We start from the raw sequence: 17,777 nt of genomic DNA, 5'->3' as shown, positions 1-17,777 counted from the left end.
GCGAGGTACACTCCTCTTTCCGAACGAGCCTCGACTGAACACCGCTGCATTATAATTAAACACAGAGACGATTAAAATACAATACCAAGCTAAACATCCCTATCACGTTTCAAACGAAAAGAAACTAACCGTAAAGCATGTGACTATAGTAATGCTTGGATACAATTTATCGGCAAAATGTCGATTTTAAGTGGGGCAAAAGATGTTAAAAATCGTATTGCAAGAGTAAACAAGGAATAAAAAAGTACCACACATTTAACCTCCCATCCGTGTGAGGATCGTGAATGCATATTAAAAAAACACGCGCAAAAAAGAGGAAAATACTCGTCTACATCGGAACAACGTAGTTTCTAAATAAACTTATTGCCGGCGAATCACGACGCTATTTGCTAGAATTTGCGTTGACATAACTGAGAATGGTAGGGATACCATAGGATGAATTGCGCTAAAACTTAATCACTCGAGGTATTGAACAATAATACAGTTTCAGGCTGCTCTGTAACCAGTAAATGAAAAAATAACTTCCCGCTTTCTTATTCCGCAATTTAATTAGTATCGCTCAAATATAAGGCCTTAAAAATCACCTTTTACGAAAGTGGATAGCTTCCAAAGCTACGGAGAGCTACGAAAGCTACCTGGCGTGCTACACAGCGCAGGAAAGACGGTTCCGCGAGGCAGTCAAGTTGACTTCGGGATCATTCAATTGGATCGCCTAACTTCCGGTGCGCCAGTTCGCGGCAATGGGAGGGAAAACAATTTCTCTAGACCCCTTTCCGCTCGATAACAGGACCACGGGTCGGGCGGTCGAGCTCACGCGGAGCCATTCCGACCAAGGCTCCGAGAGAAACGTAGCAACCTGAGGCAAAACACCCTGAAAATCATCGATTACCCCCTCTTCGCAATTTACCGCCAAGGGCAAACATGGCGGGTGGTCGGAGGCAAATCACACGCCGCCATTCTCTCTCGAAATTTCCCATTTCCGGTGCCCACTGGACGCGAAACAAAATAGACGAAAAGGCAACACGCACAGATCGCCCGCGAAACGGTAAGTGATACGTGTTCCTAACATTTTATTTCCACTTTCAAGCAACACAGCTTCGTCCATCGATACGATGATTCAATTGATGCGTCTTTTTCATAGAATTGCTTTTTGGAGTAATAAACTTCACAAGGGGTCGTCCATTAATTGCGTGAGGTGATTTAGGCAATTTTTGAACCTCTCTGCCCCATTAGGGAGACATATTTGGCTAGACCCCCTCCCTCTATAATCTCACCTGAGATTACCAAAAGGCGTAACAAAGTTTTTTTTCACTTTCAAGCAAAACAACATCGCCCAAATATACGCCGATTCAAAATATGCTTTTTTTTTAAGAGAATTGATTTTTGGCGTCATGAACAACACAATATACAAGCTAACGCATGATTTATAAGTAATCTTAGGGGGGGAAGTCTTACGAAGGAGGAAATTCAAGGGATATTTGAAAATAAACATATGAAAAGAACAATCAGTTTTTCATCGTTTTGAGTCTCAAGCGATGTAACTTGACCAAATTTTCATAAGTATAGAAAATAAGCTATACATTTATAATGAGGATAAAGAAATTACGGCCACATTGATATGCGTCAAATACGTAACTAATTCACCCAAATACGTAACAAATTCACTCAAAAAGAGGAGTATCACGGTATCACATCGCTGTTCTAAATTATACTTCTCGGAAAAAAAAATCGCGGATGGTTGTAATTATAAGCGTCACGCCGTAATGAATAATGACGCAGATGGGCCACGGGTGAAACTTACAGGAATATGAGTGAAAAATTGACAAAAATAAATACGAATTACAATTAGTAAAATTTAACCTTTGTTAAGTAAGGACATTAATACCTGCAAGCACCTTAAAAGTCTAGTGCATCAACGTGAGAAAGAAAGGCCAGTCGGTTTCGATCGAAATGCATAAAATCTAATCAGAGAAAAACCAGGCCATCGCATAAATGTTACAAAAGGAAGGAAATCAGAAGACAAGACAGAGGAAACCAAAACATGACTAACCCTACCGTATTTCCCGTTGTGGGGAACGGTGACCTCAGAATTCCATCCATTAAATTCAAACTGTATTGCGGTGATACAAAACCTTTCTACAATTGATATGAATACCGAGTCAATTAGTTCTGATTGAGGGCCGCCACAGTGTAATTCCGAAGGTAAATATTCACACCTGGCGGGGGAAATTTATGGGATACAATGACGAGCAGTCGTATAATTCAAAGAGGAAAAAGATCACCTGATTGAAAATCATCACAAATACGATTCTTTTGGCTGTGGGTGAATTCCAAATAACCGATCATTTCACGCTTGGATAAATTTAATGTCACTTCCACGCATCAAATCACCACGAGCAATTAGAGGAGACTAAATTACCTCATTAATCATTCCCACATGACGTAAACAACGACGCGTCGAATGGAGGGGAGGGGTGCATGGACTTCGAAAACTCCACGTGATCAGAATGTAATATTTTGGTATTTTTCTTTCAAAATGTTAGGTTTGAAGGGGGGTAAACAATATTGCCATTACGAGCATGAATACATTGAACCTTAAATGAGCAGGTAGACGCAATGCTTCCCACATGCAAGAGAAATAATTCAGTCATTTGGTAAAAGAATTAGAATGGCATTATGAAGTCGCCTCATTAATATCTGTTGATGATCGGAAGAACTATTGCCTATATTGACTCCGCGCAGAAAAAGAAAATTAGATATACCTATCAAAAGATTCATGCAAGCGTGGCTACATACTACAGGTTATTTTAGCCCTGACCTTATGTTCCACCAACTTATTTCATACTTAAAAAGTTTATTCTCTAACGTAAACCATCGCTAAGCTTGCCTGAAACAAGATAACTATGGCGATCCTGTACATGAGTTCTCGCATATCTCAATGCGGATCAACAATATGCAAGCTAAGACTACGAGTGAATTCGATGTCTCCAATTAACTAATGATAGGGTTTTGTAGCAATCAAAATTTCTCGGAAGCTCGCGGCAATTGCACAGCGATTTCAATTTTCCATCAAGTGAATATCAATTCCTAGCCGCAAAGTATAACTAACCGCATGCAACAAAAACAATATACCTATCTCCATACCCTTAACTACCGAACTCCTACATGTAAATATGGCCAATCCGTTACGCATCATGGAAGAGCAGATAGAAATTGACAATTTACTAATGAGGAATTTATACAGTTCTAAACTTTTGTTCTCTACTTTACTTTTTCTCATAGCCTCATACTATTCCATCTGCCACGTATTTCAATATCCTCCAACCAATTCACTCTCTTTTCCAATAATTCCCTTTAATTCACAGCCAGGCCGGCGCTTCTTCATTAGATGACTTCCTCATCCCCTCCGCGGCCTCGCAAATAAATGGACCAGTCCCCCATTCTCCCGCACCCCTCTCATTTTAAATAGGCCGCAAAAACATGACAGCGACGTATAACCTATTAAAAACCGACACACTCCACAAGTGAGAGCTGGCAACACGGCACAGAATCAACCCCTTTTTCACCGCCTCGTTTCAAAACACGGGTAAGGGTGGTGAGGGAACACTCGCATTTGGAATTTATAGAGGGGATGACGGGGATGTTTGTGTACCTGGAAAGGTTGAGGGACGAAACGAGGGCACGGACCCTGGCCCGGTACCCCAACAAAGCAATGCCGCAATATGTGTACCCCTGGATAAGCGCGCGCGATACGACACGCTGGCACAAGACAGGGCCAGCCGCCAGGAACGGTGGCTATGACCGCTCAAGTTTTATGACGCCCTGGGGGGCTTTAAAACGGATGCATAAAACTCGGAGATTTCGCACTGCGAACACCTATCGCGAGCGATGCTCTTGTATGCCTGAGGGGGCTTCACACGAGCAGTGCTCGAGATTCGCCTGGATTTTACGACCGGTCCTCGATCAGGCTCGATCAACCAGTGCTTCGAAGGTCAATCAACCACCGGCTCCTACGAGGGCGTTCACGGCTGCAAGTCAATAATGGTACGGTTGCGATAATTTATAGGCGCGCTCGCAATCAGCCTTCATAAATGGAAACGCAGGTTTACCAAAATCCAACCCTCCGAGGTGAGTGGAGGCTGAGCGAATCACTCTCGGCGCACGTTCCTGACTCTTCGGGAAAGACGTTTTTTCCGTACGCACCTCATGAGGAAGTCCTGAGAAGAGCAGAAGAGAATACGTTCAATGATATCAGGCTCAACTATGTGGACGTGGATATTCACAAATGAAAATACGACTTCGTTGACTTACACTGATTTATTTCCCAGGTACTACGTGTTTCGTTCCATAGAGGTCATTTCCAAGTACCTGTACCTGTACAAGCGATACTTGAAAATGACCTGTATGGATCGAAACATGTCGTAGCAAGGAAATTAATCAGTGGAAGTCAACGAAATCGTCTTTTCATTCGTGAGTAGGAGAGAAGCCTCACGAGAGCCCTGACAAGAAGACGGAACGACCTTATAGGCCATATCTTGAGACATGATGGCCGTATGGAGATAATCGTAGAGTGACAAGTTTATGGCAAGAACGGAAAAGAAAGACTTCGAATGAAATATATGGCACAGGTAAAGACGGATGGAAAGAGAAGAAATACGTAGGTGTGAAAAGATAGCTGATAGAAGAATTGAGAGGAGAGCTGCGTTAAAGAAAAGCAATTGACCGATGAGGATGATGAAGCAGGCTCGAACACTTCCCACTAATGCTATTTGTTTTAACGTCAGACACCATCACGGGGGAGGAGGGGGGTTATCAACGTATTTACTTCACTCAGTCAGTCAATTCCACAGTCAAGAAGAAACTGCTTATTAACTTTGCAGTAGATGTAAAACAGATTGGATGTTATTTCGATTTTGAACACAAGAGATCTTTAGTAAAGATGTAAAATGTACAAGAATATTCTACGCAACAGCATTTTATAATGTTCAAAAGGTAGACTTTCGTTAACAATATAAGTTTCCGATTCGAAATACAAATACCATGAGTTTAAAATAGGTGTTCTCTCGCTGAATTTTTTAAAATACGTCAGCTCTCGTAACTTGTGACTTCGCAACTATTTGTTGATGTTCGACGTTCACGAAGCAGTTGAACACGGATGAAACGAAAGGCTTAGAGGGGAAGAATTTGAATCCAGAAACGGATAACATATCTCCGTCTCTTAGCGACCAAAAAGCCTTTCGTGACAAAGTGAAACGGCAGGACTTGGGCGGAAAAATAAACCTAGCCCATACGGTGGCCGAAGTTTACTGCTTTCTCTCTCCGCATGTGTCAAATTCCACCAACATCCCATACATTTGGGTGTCCTGGCACATCTTTGCTCCGCTAGATGCGATCTCACTCGGCCGAAAATACGAACACGCGAAGGCCGCGACCGCGAGGCATTACCCACAACACCCACCGACAGCTCCCGCGGATACTCCCTCCTCCCTCCCGCATAGGTTCACGGGGACTCACTCCTTCCCAGCGCGGCGGAGTGGGACGATTTTCTGGAAGGTGACGACGCATGGAAGTTTGCCAGCACGATGAATACGCGAATATCAGGGCGAATTGTGCACGCGCGAACTGAGTGAGCAGTCATTCTATATAACGAGGAAGTAGGAGTGAATTGACGATTCTCAAGATGGATACATGCGCTCGTATTATGTAGTCACAGTGGTCACAATAGATTGAATATGATGAGTTATTGAAAAAAGAAATAAGAGTTAGGCGCATTTTATATTTCTGTTTACCTCGAAACATGATTTTACTAAATACTAGTCAGCTACGTTTAAAACGACATTTAAAAAATAGTTTAATGATATTTCTAATTCCTAAATGCCATTCATTATCCCCAAGGAACTTTAAATTGATATTCCATGCATTATCTTAATATATTCGTATAATTTGCTTAGAATGAAAATATTCGTTCGTTTATAACTCATCTACATCAAGCACCGTCAGACTGCGCGTTAAATTATATCGAATGTTGACAGAGGTAGTCAAAGGGTCTAACCGGTAATTTTCGGTCGAATCCCACCGTCCTAGTGATATTTGGAGGGAGAGACCAACAGCTGAGGTCATTTGCGCCATAGGGAAGGATATGGAAGGAAGGGTGGAGAGAAACCGGCGTTGACATTAGCATGCTCTAACCGAAAGGCGCCAAAGGGACCACGGCTTAACGTCCCATCCGACGGACGGAGTGTTGCGCTTTAAATTGCCTCCACACAACAATCAAGCAGGGATCGGGCAGTCTAAAAATTATTTCGCACCAGCGGGATTTGAACCCAAGCTCATGGGGTGGGATGGCAACACTCTAGCTACCACACTAACCCGATCCCCATCGTTCGTTTGGGCCGCAAGTTATTTTGAGCGATCAAATATTGCTCATGTTCAAGACTCTAAAGGCCGTTTTACACGGGGCTCGGAATTGCGCAGGTTAGAGCTGCATTAATTACTAAAATGGCGCGGAATTGCGCGAATGAATGAACGAAATTAAAACAGGGGCTATTTTGCCGTCTCGCATCCACGCATTCTCGCATGTGTTCCAGCAATTCACCGCTTTACACGATGCAATTTTGATTGCGCCTTCGCAAGTACGTCAGATTGCGCAATTCCGTGTACCGTGTAAAACGGCCTTAAGAGCGTAATGTACCAAAATGTCCATGTTCACGTGGAATGAATCCGGTTCCGAGCACATGGATCATCGTCAAACAAAGACGGTGGATCCAAGCGGAGGCTGAGCATTGAACTCGCTCATATAGTGTGTAGGGGACCGTCCTCGAACGGCCTTGGGAATCTGCTGAATAGAGGGACCGGGCTCAAGTCCTTTCTCAGCGCGGCGACAAAACCTCGTCAGCAAAAACGCAAGGCACTCGGCGAAACAAAAACAGCCGACGGACGCTCGACGTGGGGAGTAGAGGGGGGGGAGGAGGGGACCACAACAAAAACAACAACAGCTGACGGACGCCAAACGGGCAATGACACCAGAAACATCATCGATCCGTCAATTCGATCGAATTCACACGGCATACAAAATAGCAATAAAGCACGCTTGCTAACAGAGAGTAAGTAAAACGTCTCGAAATCTGATCAGAGAAAAATCATTCCCACTGATTTAATAATAAGCTTTTTTGATTAAATCTCCATTTCCGCAGCGCAATCGATTGTATACATTTCTTTTCGGATACAAACCCCCTCTTTTCCACACCTCATCTTCTGATTCCTTAACGCCCTTCAAGTTAAATATAGAATTTATTACACAGCACGCATGAATGCTCATAAACATCAACAATCCTATCAATTGCCCATCTATCCTATTAATTTAACGGTATTTTTGAGCACAGATGAAATGCATGATTATGAGATGCATAGAAATTATGCATTTTCTTTTTTTTACACCCAAACGTTTGCAGTGATTATCTTATTCCACTTGAATCACCAAATGAATTGAAAGATGACACTCAGGATCACATTCAAGGAAGTTCTTTGAATGTTATCCAATGTGGAATTTCAGTGTTGCATTTTGAATGAATGTAATTCAACGTGGAATTTGAGTATTGTATAATGAATGAATTAAAGTCCAACAATAATATTACTGAATATACATGCGTGTGGTGTAATATATTCGATATATTTCGATTGAAGGGCTTTTAGGAATAAGCATTTGGAGTATCGACACGTAAATGAAAGTTTCATAAAAAACAATTCATGAAAGGGATTTTCTGAATAAAAAATGACTTTTCTCAATAGCTCATTACTTCCTTACACAATGATAATACTAACTGGATATTTCTTGGTTTCAGGCAAGGAAATCTTATGAAATCCCATACAATCTCAACAAAAAAATCACTCCATATTCCACTAAGCTCTTCTTCAATTGTTGCAAGCACCTATTCTTTGAATCTTTCTCTAACCATCATCGCCACAAGGTCGATGAAAAGACCGGGCCCCCGAGAAACATCGCAAACGCGTGTCCTTGGAAAACATCGGCATTGTACGCACACCACTCCGGAAATATAGAACGGAAGCTACTTCGCGATGAGCCCCGTCCAATAAAGATAAGCCTGGACCGGGAGATAAGGACCTATAGAATAAAGACATGTTTCGGAGTAGCTCCGAACAAAGGAAAGGTCTTAACGACGGGGACTCCTCCCAAATTCACGATGCATTTCACGAACCCTTCAAACGCTTTCCTTCGCACGAAACAACCTCCTACCAAAGTGAACGGGTAAAGAAAAGATGTGTATCACATGATATCCGAGACACGCAAGAGCTCAGAGGTCTCGGATGTGTACCCAATTGGCGATCATCTCTTAAAAACATTTTTCGAGAAAAATAACAGACTGTATACACTCCCTTTATTCCATTTGATTCTCAAAAGAGCGTGATAGATTGAAGCAATTGAATTTCCTTGAATTTGAAAGAGTATACACTTTTCTAACCGTTCTTGGTATTAGGGAAGATAAACTCGGTCATGGCGATTTTTTTCACTTCCTACATTGCATTCGCTGAAGCAATAACAAAATCGGATGAAAGCCACCACGCTTATGCCAAATAAATTGGTGCAAAGTGGGCAAACGGGGTCTAAGTTTATGAATGATAGATAAACTAAGATTTAGGAAATAGGTGAAAAACCAAGGACGGCCTTACAAACATCAAAGGCTGTGATTTTCATGTACTGTCTAAACGTAGTTTATAAGGTTACTCATACAGAGATACAGAACACGACGCATAATTTACAAGCCATGATTTGTGTACAGCAGATGATTGAGAAAACCAAGATCAAGCATTGGTCGAATATGCTTGTTAACATTTAAAATATCTCCGCCCGATTGTGGACCGTTACAAATGACATTCCTTATGGAAAACCTTTCTACCGCATGGAATGCGGATCATAGAAAAATTAGAATAAATCCTCCTCACGGATATGCCAAAGTTCTGAACTAAATACGTCCAAGACTTTGCAGTAATCAACATCAAGAGGAACACGTGACACTATTTTACGTTTCTAAAATGCTAGCAGCTACAAGTAATACCTTATATAGCGAAACGCCTGTTCATTAGAGGTGATATTCGATAGTTGAGAGTTCATTCCAGTTTATAGTTTTCTGATCCACTTACCATGGTATATACTTATGCCTAAGTCAACAACGACCCGCGAAAAGTGTTAGAAATCTTATTTCTGCAAAGAAAAGCATGCCTAGGGTACTGTCTACACATGCGGATAGATATATTCAATCTAAATCGCCATCTTTCATTAACCTAAGAATATTACCCCCATCCCCGTGCCTTATCCCAATAGAAACTTTTATTAAATGAATTCATTTATATGAAATTCAAAATACAGGTACCGAGTACAAAGGAACAAGAATAGAGGAACTTAAAAAATTGAGTCACACTTATGAACGCCATCCATGGTAACACATTCCACATGGTGTTTAATTTCACATATATTATTCGATATAATATATGATTCACCGGTAATGCAATCGTTTAAATACGGTATGGGACATAAAAATGATCTTAGTTTTACAAGTGGAATTATGGTTATGGCAGGTTATGAATTTCAGCTCACAAAGATCCCATTTAAGTCCAAAAAAAACTCAAAAACGAGGAGTATGTTTGCATAAAAATTTCGGCAGCGAGGGGTAGGATGATTTAGAACCGAGCACGACCAACGGTTAAGCCATCGCGATACGGATCTGGATAGGGCGACACGGGCGAGACTAACTCGACGCTTTGTTCTGGCCTCGTATCAGGGGAGCCAATCAATAAACAGTCATGACCTTAAGCTACTTCAGGGAAGTGGCAGGCAACCACGCAAGCGTGGCTGCCGGACCCACAGAGAGAGAGAGAAAAAATAAAAGAAACAGACAAAAAAACATAAGGAGTTGCCGCCAGAATCACAGAAGAATGAAATGCCGAAGCAGGTGAGGCGAGTGAGGGATGGGATGAGGGGAACGTTACTACTTTTCTATTGTAAGCAATGATCGATTCCACAAAATCTCAGCAAGGGATGAACTACACTAAGCACGCTTTTTGTCACTGAGAGGTCAAGTTGAAAAATAAGATAAAGAAATATAAATGAAATATTCCATTTAAAAATTAGATTGGTAATCCCTGAGTAAAGATCTACAAGATGGAAAAATACCAATGCACAAAATATCATAACGCACTATATTATTTTAAAGTTCACTCGGATAAATTTGCATCTACCATGACCTCACACTTACTATAAAAAGGGGAAAAATAATTATTCGCATTCGCCCACTGTCTAAGCCAAGATACAATATATATATGAAGGAATAAAAAATGAAATATTCAATCGAAAAAAATTATATCGATATTGCCGAAGTAAAAACCTACGAAATGAAGGATAAATGGCAATACTTTGAGAATCTCAGCGAACCATCATCACGATCAATCATTTTTTTGTTCACTTAGATAAAATTGCAGCTACTATGTTTTCGCATTTGCTGTAAAAAAATGCGAAAATAATTATTCGCACTTACCCTAATACAAAACTACGTCAAGCTCTCCACTCTTATCTATGGATCTGACAAAAATACCTTGCTATCCCCCAAGCTTCATCGAATAAATTTAAATATCTGATACAAAAAACTCTTCCCAGAACATGAAGCCACAATTCGATACTTATTGGCATTGATTCTTCTCTACACAAAATTACTCGATTACATTACATCATTATCATCAGATACTCTGACACAGCATCTGCCATTTGATCTTCTAACGACATTATCTACCTATAATACGAGGGCTATTCACACAGTAAAAAACTTTCTGGAATAATGAAATAACTAAGCACAGTGAAAAGATTTGATTATACACATCTGAAAGAGGGACAAATATAGACCGTGATAAATAACCTCGCAATGAACCGTGCAGAAATAAATAGAGCAGGCATTTACATAGCACAGGTTTCCCTTTGTATTTCCCGAGACCTCCCAAAAAAAAAAGCAAATCCCTTAACGAGCGCGGCATCGCGATCATTTGTGTGTAATTTCGCCCTCTGTCGCACAACCTTCAACATCTAGATGTGCGCAAAAACAAGTGGGCGGATGCGATAGATAAGCATCGTTTGCCCCTACCTGTTGGCACCCACTTCACCTCCGAAAACGCACCAAGGTGACAAGGATCGCGAAGGTGCGTGGGTGTAGGCTCATTCAAACTACAGCCGCACGCCGAGGTGCGGGTAATTAATCGCGGCGACATTAATACTGACCAACACCATTACACCTGCCTCGAGAGTGGGAGGGGAAAAAAACACGCCAGGGCTAAAAATAAAAGCACTTCACCGCGCCGCTATATAACTATAAGGATCATCCACCGTGAATGGGTTACACTTCGCTAGTGACTGTGTAACTAGCCTTTACATTGAAAATTATACCCTCGGACAACAAACACAGATTCTAGATAAATTTAGGCGGGATATTTGAGATATATGTAGGTAAATATTAGGAAATTTATCGACATTTATCGAAAGGTAGGTCTACAAGCAACTCACAAGGTGGAAAACCCGAGAAGATTTCACCAGTGTCATACGCCGGAAAAGAATAAACTTATAAAAATATCCAATCGTTTTCAAATTCTGCTCCTTCCCCTAATATCCTTCCAGATATTTTATCTCCATAAATATCCTCCAATTTGGTGCCATCATTGGAAAAGGAAACTCAAAATTGAATGTCATTCTTACGCCAACTACTATTTTATCTTTCTAAAAGACTGACAAGGATCCAACACCCCCATCCATGCATAAACAGCACACCATTCGGTAATTCAACAACAACATTAAAACCTCCACATTCGAACCTGTTATTTATCTCAACACCATACACAAAATATACTGGTGACACCACTATCCGTCCTTCACTTCTTGATAGCGTTACACTGCCCGACGTTATCATTTCGTATCGCAAACCAAGCGAGAGGATAGCGCAGGAAAGGTTATCAGAGGATTTGATAATAATAACAAGCTAAATTAAGCATAATCCCCCACCACGCCAACGGGGAGCAAACGGAACGATAATCGCGGTCAGGCTCAATGCCACGGTTAAAGCAACTCGCTAACGCCCAAAGTGATGAAGATAAAGAACCGGTATGTTCATAATTTATTCCTCGGCGCACCATTACTGCCTTCCGCGCTGTTAATATAAACAGAAATATATTCCGAGAAGGAAAAAACCCCGAGAGCACGCGAATAAGTCACATATCAAGCTAATGGAGGGCTGTAATTTAATATCCTATTGATCTCTTTACGGGTAGAAAATCCAGATTTCCAGGAAGAATTAACAACAGCTATAAGAGAAAGAATATCACTGGCTGCATTGCACCTGATGGAGGCCAATTGCCTAGTCCCTTCATTGCATATCTATTGATAATTGCGGCGAAGTCATTAATGATATTCCTCCACGAATATATGGAAACAAGGCCAGGCTCATTAAAAGGTCTCGTAAGTTCGTGATATACATCACCGGATATGACATGTAAGTCATTAATCGCAAGAGCAAACAAACGGAGCTGATACCTTTGTCGAGTCGGACGTTTCAAAATGATTATCACTTCATTCAAAAATACAGACAAGAATTAAAAACTTCTCTCTATCCTGACTTGAAGTCTCTTCGTAGTTTTCTATAAATTTATGAAATCAGAAATATCGATTGAGCGAGTCGAGATTGTGTTTATGCATATGACTATAGTGGACAAAGAAAAAATTGTAGGAAAAAAAATCAATCGTAATTATAAGAAATACAGTCAATTAAAAGCAGATTGAAGAATATATTTGAAGCTTAAGTTCGACGTAAGGTTAACTATATAAAATACGGTAAGGACTTTTATTAAATAAAGTCGACTAGTCTGCTCCACCGCTGGTTTAGAATTAGACATTGCGACAAGGGCGGAAATTGCTTTTCAGGCACTAAAATAAAACGCAGACGTCAATGTGTGTACCCGTTGAAGCGGTAATCGTCTTGTAACCCACGTACTAATAAATTCTACAAATACGTCGATACAAAGGGGATCTTAGTTACGCATAAGGTCAGAATAATTACGACTCGGGACTCCTTATGTCACAGCAGCGGAAACCGCAAACATATTAACATTTTACGTCTTCGAAACGCAATTTTACAAACTACTGGTCCAAGAATTCCGTTCTTATTTTCTAAGGAACCCTAATTCATTCTTTGCGTAGAAGATCTTTCTTGAATTCATCTTTGTTACCCTACATTGCTACAATTGAGCACAGGGAGATTTATATCATGCTCCGCAATAAAACATGTCAAAATGCAATCAATAAAATTAATCGATGAATTGAAAATGAGTTTTCGATTGTTCCCGGATATCACTAAATAAAACACGTGTACCAAGTTTAATAAAAAAATTCCATGTAAAAGAATTTCCGGCCACACGAACAACAAAATTTCCGCACGCAAGAGTAATCCAAGCTGAGCGACAAGACGATTCGCATCGCCTGTGACGTCACGCATTGACTGCCGAGCCGCCATTCGGCGGGAGAAGATGAGGCACGTAACACCATCGCCAAGGGTGAATAAGACATGCCGAGCATAATTACGTCCCATTCATAACTCCTCTCGGACGTACAAGCCGACAAGGAGTAACAAGGAGCGACCACGGATCGATTGCAGCTCATGCAAAAGGCGCAGGAGATAATTTGCGCCCATAAAAACATGATTTATTATTGGCGCTCCAATTCTCGCATCCATCTCTGGAAGTTAAGTTATCTGGATCTCAAAGCGAGCGGCTAAAAAACAAACGCTTCCGCAAACGCATTACAGTGCGCACTGTTTACGAAGTGCAAGTCACCGTTGATACGACATCATTTCTGCGATCAAATGCAGCGGCTTATAAAACAATCTCCCATGGCGGCCACTCGCTGAAGACGCTCACACAAAAAATTGTGACGTCAAACGGCATATGAAATATTCCTTTCGAGACACCGGCCGGAGGAATCCTCAGTGAATGACCAACGACAATAGCAGAACAACTGCTGGATTAAGCGCTAATCACGGTAGTCGACTAGGGTCATCCACGCCAATAAAAATTGCTGACTGAAATATCACACGCCAACAAAAGCCGATAACAGTCAATGACCATTATGCCATAATTAAAGAGACCTAACAACTTATAATTAACCAAATGAAAATCAAATCACCTCACTTAAGTGACTTTTATATAACCCACTGCGCATTGCCACCGCAATAAACTAATATCCCTAAACCGGAATTGAACACGCGCCATCTATGACGTTACGCTTTCAATACGACGCAAGCACCTGAGAGAGAGAGAGAGATACTGGCACGAAAAACTGTCGCGGCGATAACAGAGAAAACTAAGATCTTGGCTATGTATTTACACCCTGCTGCCATTCCGGAGACCCTAAACCCGCCACTGCTGGGAAGAGAGGATAGGGAAAAACAAGACGACGAACTAACGCTCGACCGATAACAAACAAGACTCCCCTCCTCCTCTTCCCCGCGCGAGAGTCGAGAAAATGGAGATGTTGTGATTTCTAATGCGAGATCCGAAGGTCGACGCGGCCGTCCATCGATGTCGTGTTCTCGAAAGAGTCAAGTCGCGTGGGAGGAGGGGAAGAGGCGCGGAGTTTACGAGCGGGAAGAGGGCGCCAACACCGCGCCGCTCTGAGTGCGGGAGGGAGAATATTGAGGAAAAAAAAGACGAGCGACTAAAAAGAATGGTGAGGTGCCCCTTTCAACCCTTTCATCATGGTGGTAACCCCTTCCCCCTCCCCCCCGTCCCCACATTGGTGGGAGTTTATCCGCTCCGAACCCTTTCTTCTTTCCACGAGATTCCCGAGACCACCAACGAAGGAAGTGCCCTTCTAGATCTTGGGCAACGACTTCAGCATGCACTCAAAGATGTCGAGGGGAAGAAAAGAATGGTGACGTGACGCGCATTGTAGCATGGACACAAACACGTGCGTCGTGACATGATGATACTGTTGGACAAATAAGCAGAGAAGCTCGCATGCAACGATATCCACATGCGACGATTATTTTCAATGCGAAAATTATGTCTGAGTCAGTCCAGGTATTAGATACGTTAATTTCACAATGAAATCCTCAACAGCAAAATTATTGGTTTCCGAATGTATAGAAGAGAAGAAGTCATCATTAACCTGTAATACGCATTCACTAATGCAAGACAAGTTTGGCATAGGAAGTGTTCCGGAGAAATGAGAAAATATTATTAATATGTAACAATAATATAAAAAATAATATGCACGGATGAAAAACGACGATTAATTTTAAAAAGTGTACGATTAATTTAAGAAGAAAGCCTGGAAATATACAGCAGGTACGCCAAATTTCTTCAAAGAAAATTTCTTAACAATAACAGGAAATAATAAGGAAATCTCCCACAAAATAAGGATCGCTTAAATATTTCATCGATGTGAACTCCCTCGTTAGACACTGGAATGGGTTGTGCTCGTAAGTACCGATTAACCCAACCAATCAATGATAATTAAAAACAAAGACAGAGACAAGAAGCTACCATCATATTTCCCACAGAAACGAATTGAAATCGACTAATTATCCAGAGTGGGAGAAGTAGTAATGAAATCTCCCTAAAGAAAAATTTAATTAAAATTTCCCCGTCCTCCACTGAGATGGGAACATACACGTGCCTATTTATCCGGCAAATCATGGATAATTAAAAACAAATACATGGTCAAGGTGCCATCAACACGTTTCCCTAGCATACCGAATTGAAATTGACTTGATCTTGCAAAGAGGAAGTAGCTGTGATAATGTTTTATTGGATAGGGAGTGTATTTACCAGTCGACCACCAAGTCCGAATCATTAGTGAAGGCGGGGAGATCCTCCGGCCGAGGGCGTGGTATGATCCTCCGGTTGCCCCACCGCCTCCCCCGCCGCTTCCTCCACTTCCGTCCCCTCCCACCACCCCCGTCGGACCGCGGGAATGCGCAGCAGAGGGGGCAGACACCGCCGCCACCACCATCCAACGGCCCCCGAGACACCAAACAGAACTTCCCCCCCGCCGACCTCAATATGTCTCCGAGATCCTCTCTTCCTTCACTTATCCACCAGCGAGAAACAACCTCCGGAAACGTCGACCGTGCATCGGAAGGGGAGAGAACTCAATCCAACAGCGAAAAAAACTGCGTTTATGTCACCTCCCTTCCCCAACAAATCCACCTCGGAGGACTCAATAATAAACAATGATAATAATAAAATGCAACGCAACAACGCTCTGCGAGCCCGATCACACACAACCACAAACACAACACACTATATCGTAATAAATAACAAGCAACGGTGAGGAGAGAAAAAACACCAGCGCCGACAACAAAAAACAAAAGACGCCCTGAGGGGTCGAGGGAAGATCAACGTTCCTCCACGGGACGCCTCACACGACTGCCACGGGGAGCTTCCCCGGTTGCCCACAACAACAAGAGCAGCGCTGGGGGCGCGTGATGGAGTCGGCGAGGGACATTTTGGCGCGCATTACGCACTGGCCGAGTACGCAAGCACCCGCGCCGCCGCGAGGGAACACAAACGCACGGATACACCACGCCCCCCTCCGCCGCCTTCCCCTCTCCCCCCTTCACCCGAAAATACGACACAAGAAAACGGAAGACGACCACCACTCCGCACGCCACTCTGCCCGCTAACTGCGCGCGAGCAGAGGGAAAAGCTTTATCCCACCTCTCCAGCGTACAGCTGTGTCGTTCATGAATGATTCGTTCATCAAATGAACGATTCATGGCTATGAACCGAATGGATTGAATCACTTTCTTGTTTTAAATGGCCCATAATTAATGAAATTGATTCACGAAGAATGGTTGCATTTGGAGAAATGAAATCAAGCAAAAAATATGTTGTTACATGGTAATATATACTAAAGTAATGTTTCTGGGCCTAACGCGATGATACTTCAAACATAGTTTCAATTATAATGGCGACGAGCAGAATTTCAGGCAATGTGTGACACAATAATAAAGAATACATTGAAATCAAAATTTTAAATTAGTAACAGAATTGAAACATCAAAAATTTAAATAATCGCATATGTAACATTTTACATTTCTTCTCATAAAAACAACATTAAGTATTCAACTCTAAAATCTACATTTTTTTTCTAGAGTCAAAAGATAATACGTAGATGTAAACTAAAGCACTTCGAGATGCGCTCTTCAATGGATTTGTTTCTCGTCTCATTATTATGAATAATTTTAACAATTAGATCCATAGGGTTCATTTTGATTCGGAAGCTTCGCTACTGGTTCGTTGAAATACACAATAATAATGTCAGAGGCCATGTTCATTCGCAGTGTTCATTTAGTTCGCAGATACAATTTTGATCGGCAGCGTTCATTCATTCATTGTGCTCATTTTATTCGGATGGTCCGTGGGGTTAATTTACATCTCAAAATGAACGATTCGAAAGAACGACTCCTCGTCATGAACGAACTCACACGACTCTAATCACCGAAATGAATCGAAAAGCCCACCTCCGGAGTGCTCTCTCGGCGAGAGGCGGTGGAGGGGAGGGTGACGGAGGAGGAGGGGAGGTGAAAAGGAACATATACACAGGAGGAGGAGGAGGGGCGGCAAAAGGAGGAGGGGGAGGTCAGGGGAGTCCTTCCGGTGAAGCGCTGTGGAGGACTCGAAGCAGCTGCGCACTGCACACAGCGCGTGGAGCGAAAGTGCCCAAGGGG

At 42.1% G+C, this 17,777-nt stretch overlaps 1 protein-coding gene across 3 annotated transcripts in view; it reads right to left on the bottom strand.

Annotated features, from left to right (window-relative positions):
- The window catches only part of LOC124162419 (protein PRRC2A-like), a 189,263-nt gene that overhangs the window by 95,397 nt on the left and 76,089 nt on the right, over positions 1-17,777 (bottom strand). Inside the window, exon 1 of one of the 3 annotated variants that reach the window (XM_046538952.1) lies at positions 15,874-16,629. The exons of the other annotated variants lie outside the window; for them this stretch is intronic. Coding sequence (XP_046394908.1) covers positions 15,874-16,057 — 184 coding nt within the window. The 5' untranslated portion in view covers positions 16,058-16,629. Of the gene's footprint in view, positions 1-15,873; positions 16,630-17,777 lie in introns of those variants that run through there. 3 annotated transcript variants of the gene reach the window in all.

This window comes from Ischnura elegans, chromosome 7 (genome assembly GCF_921293095.1).
Source record: "Ischnura elegans chromosome 7, ioIscEleg1.1, whole genome shotgun sequence".
Lineage (NCBI taxonomy): Eukaryota > Metazoa > Arthropoda > Insecta > Odonata > Coenagrionidae > Ischnura > Ischnura elegans.
Note: the sequence above shows the minus strand (reverse complement) of the source record. Positions and strands in the feature narration are given on the sequence as shown.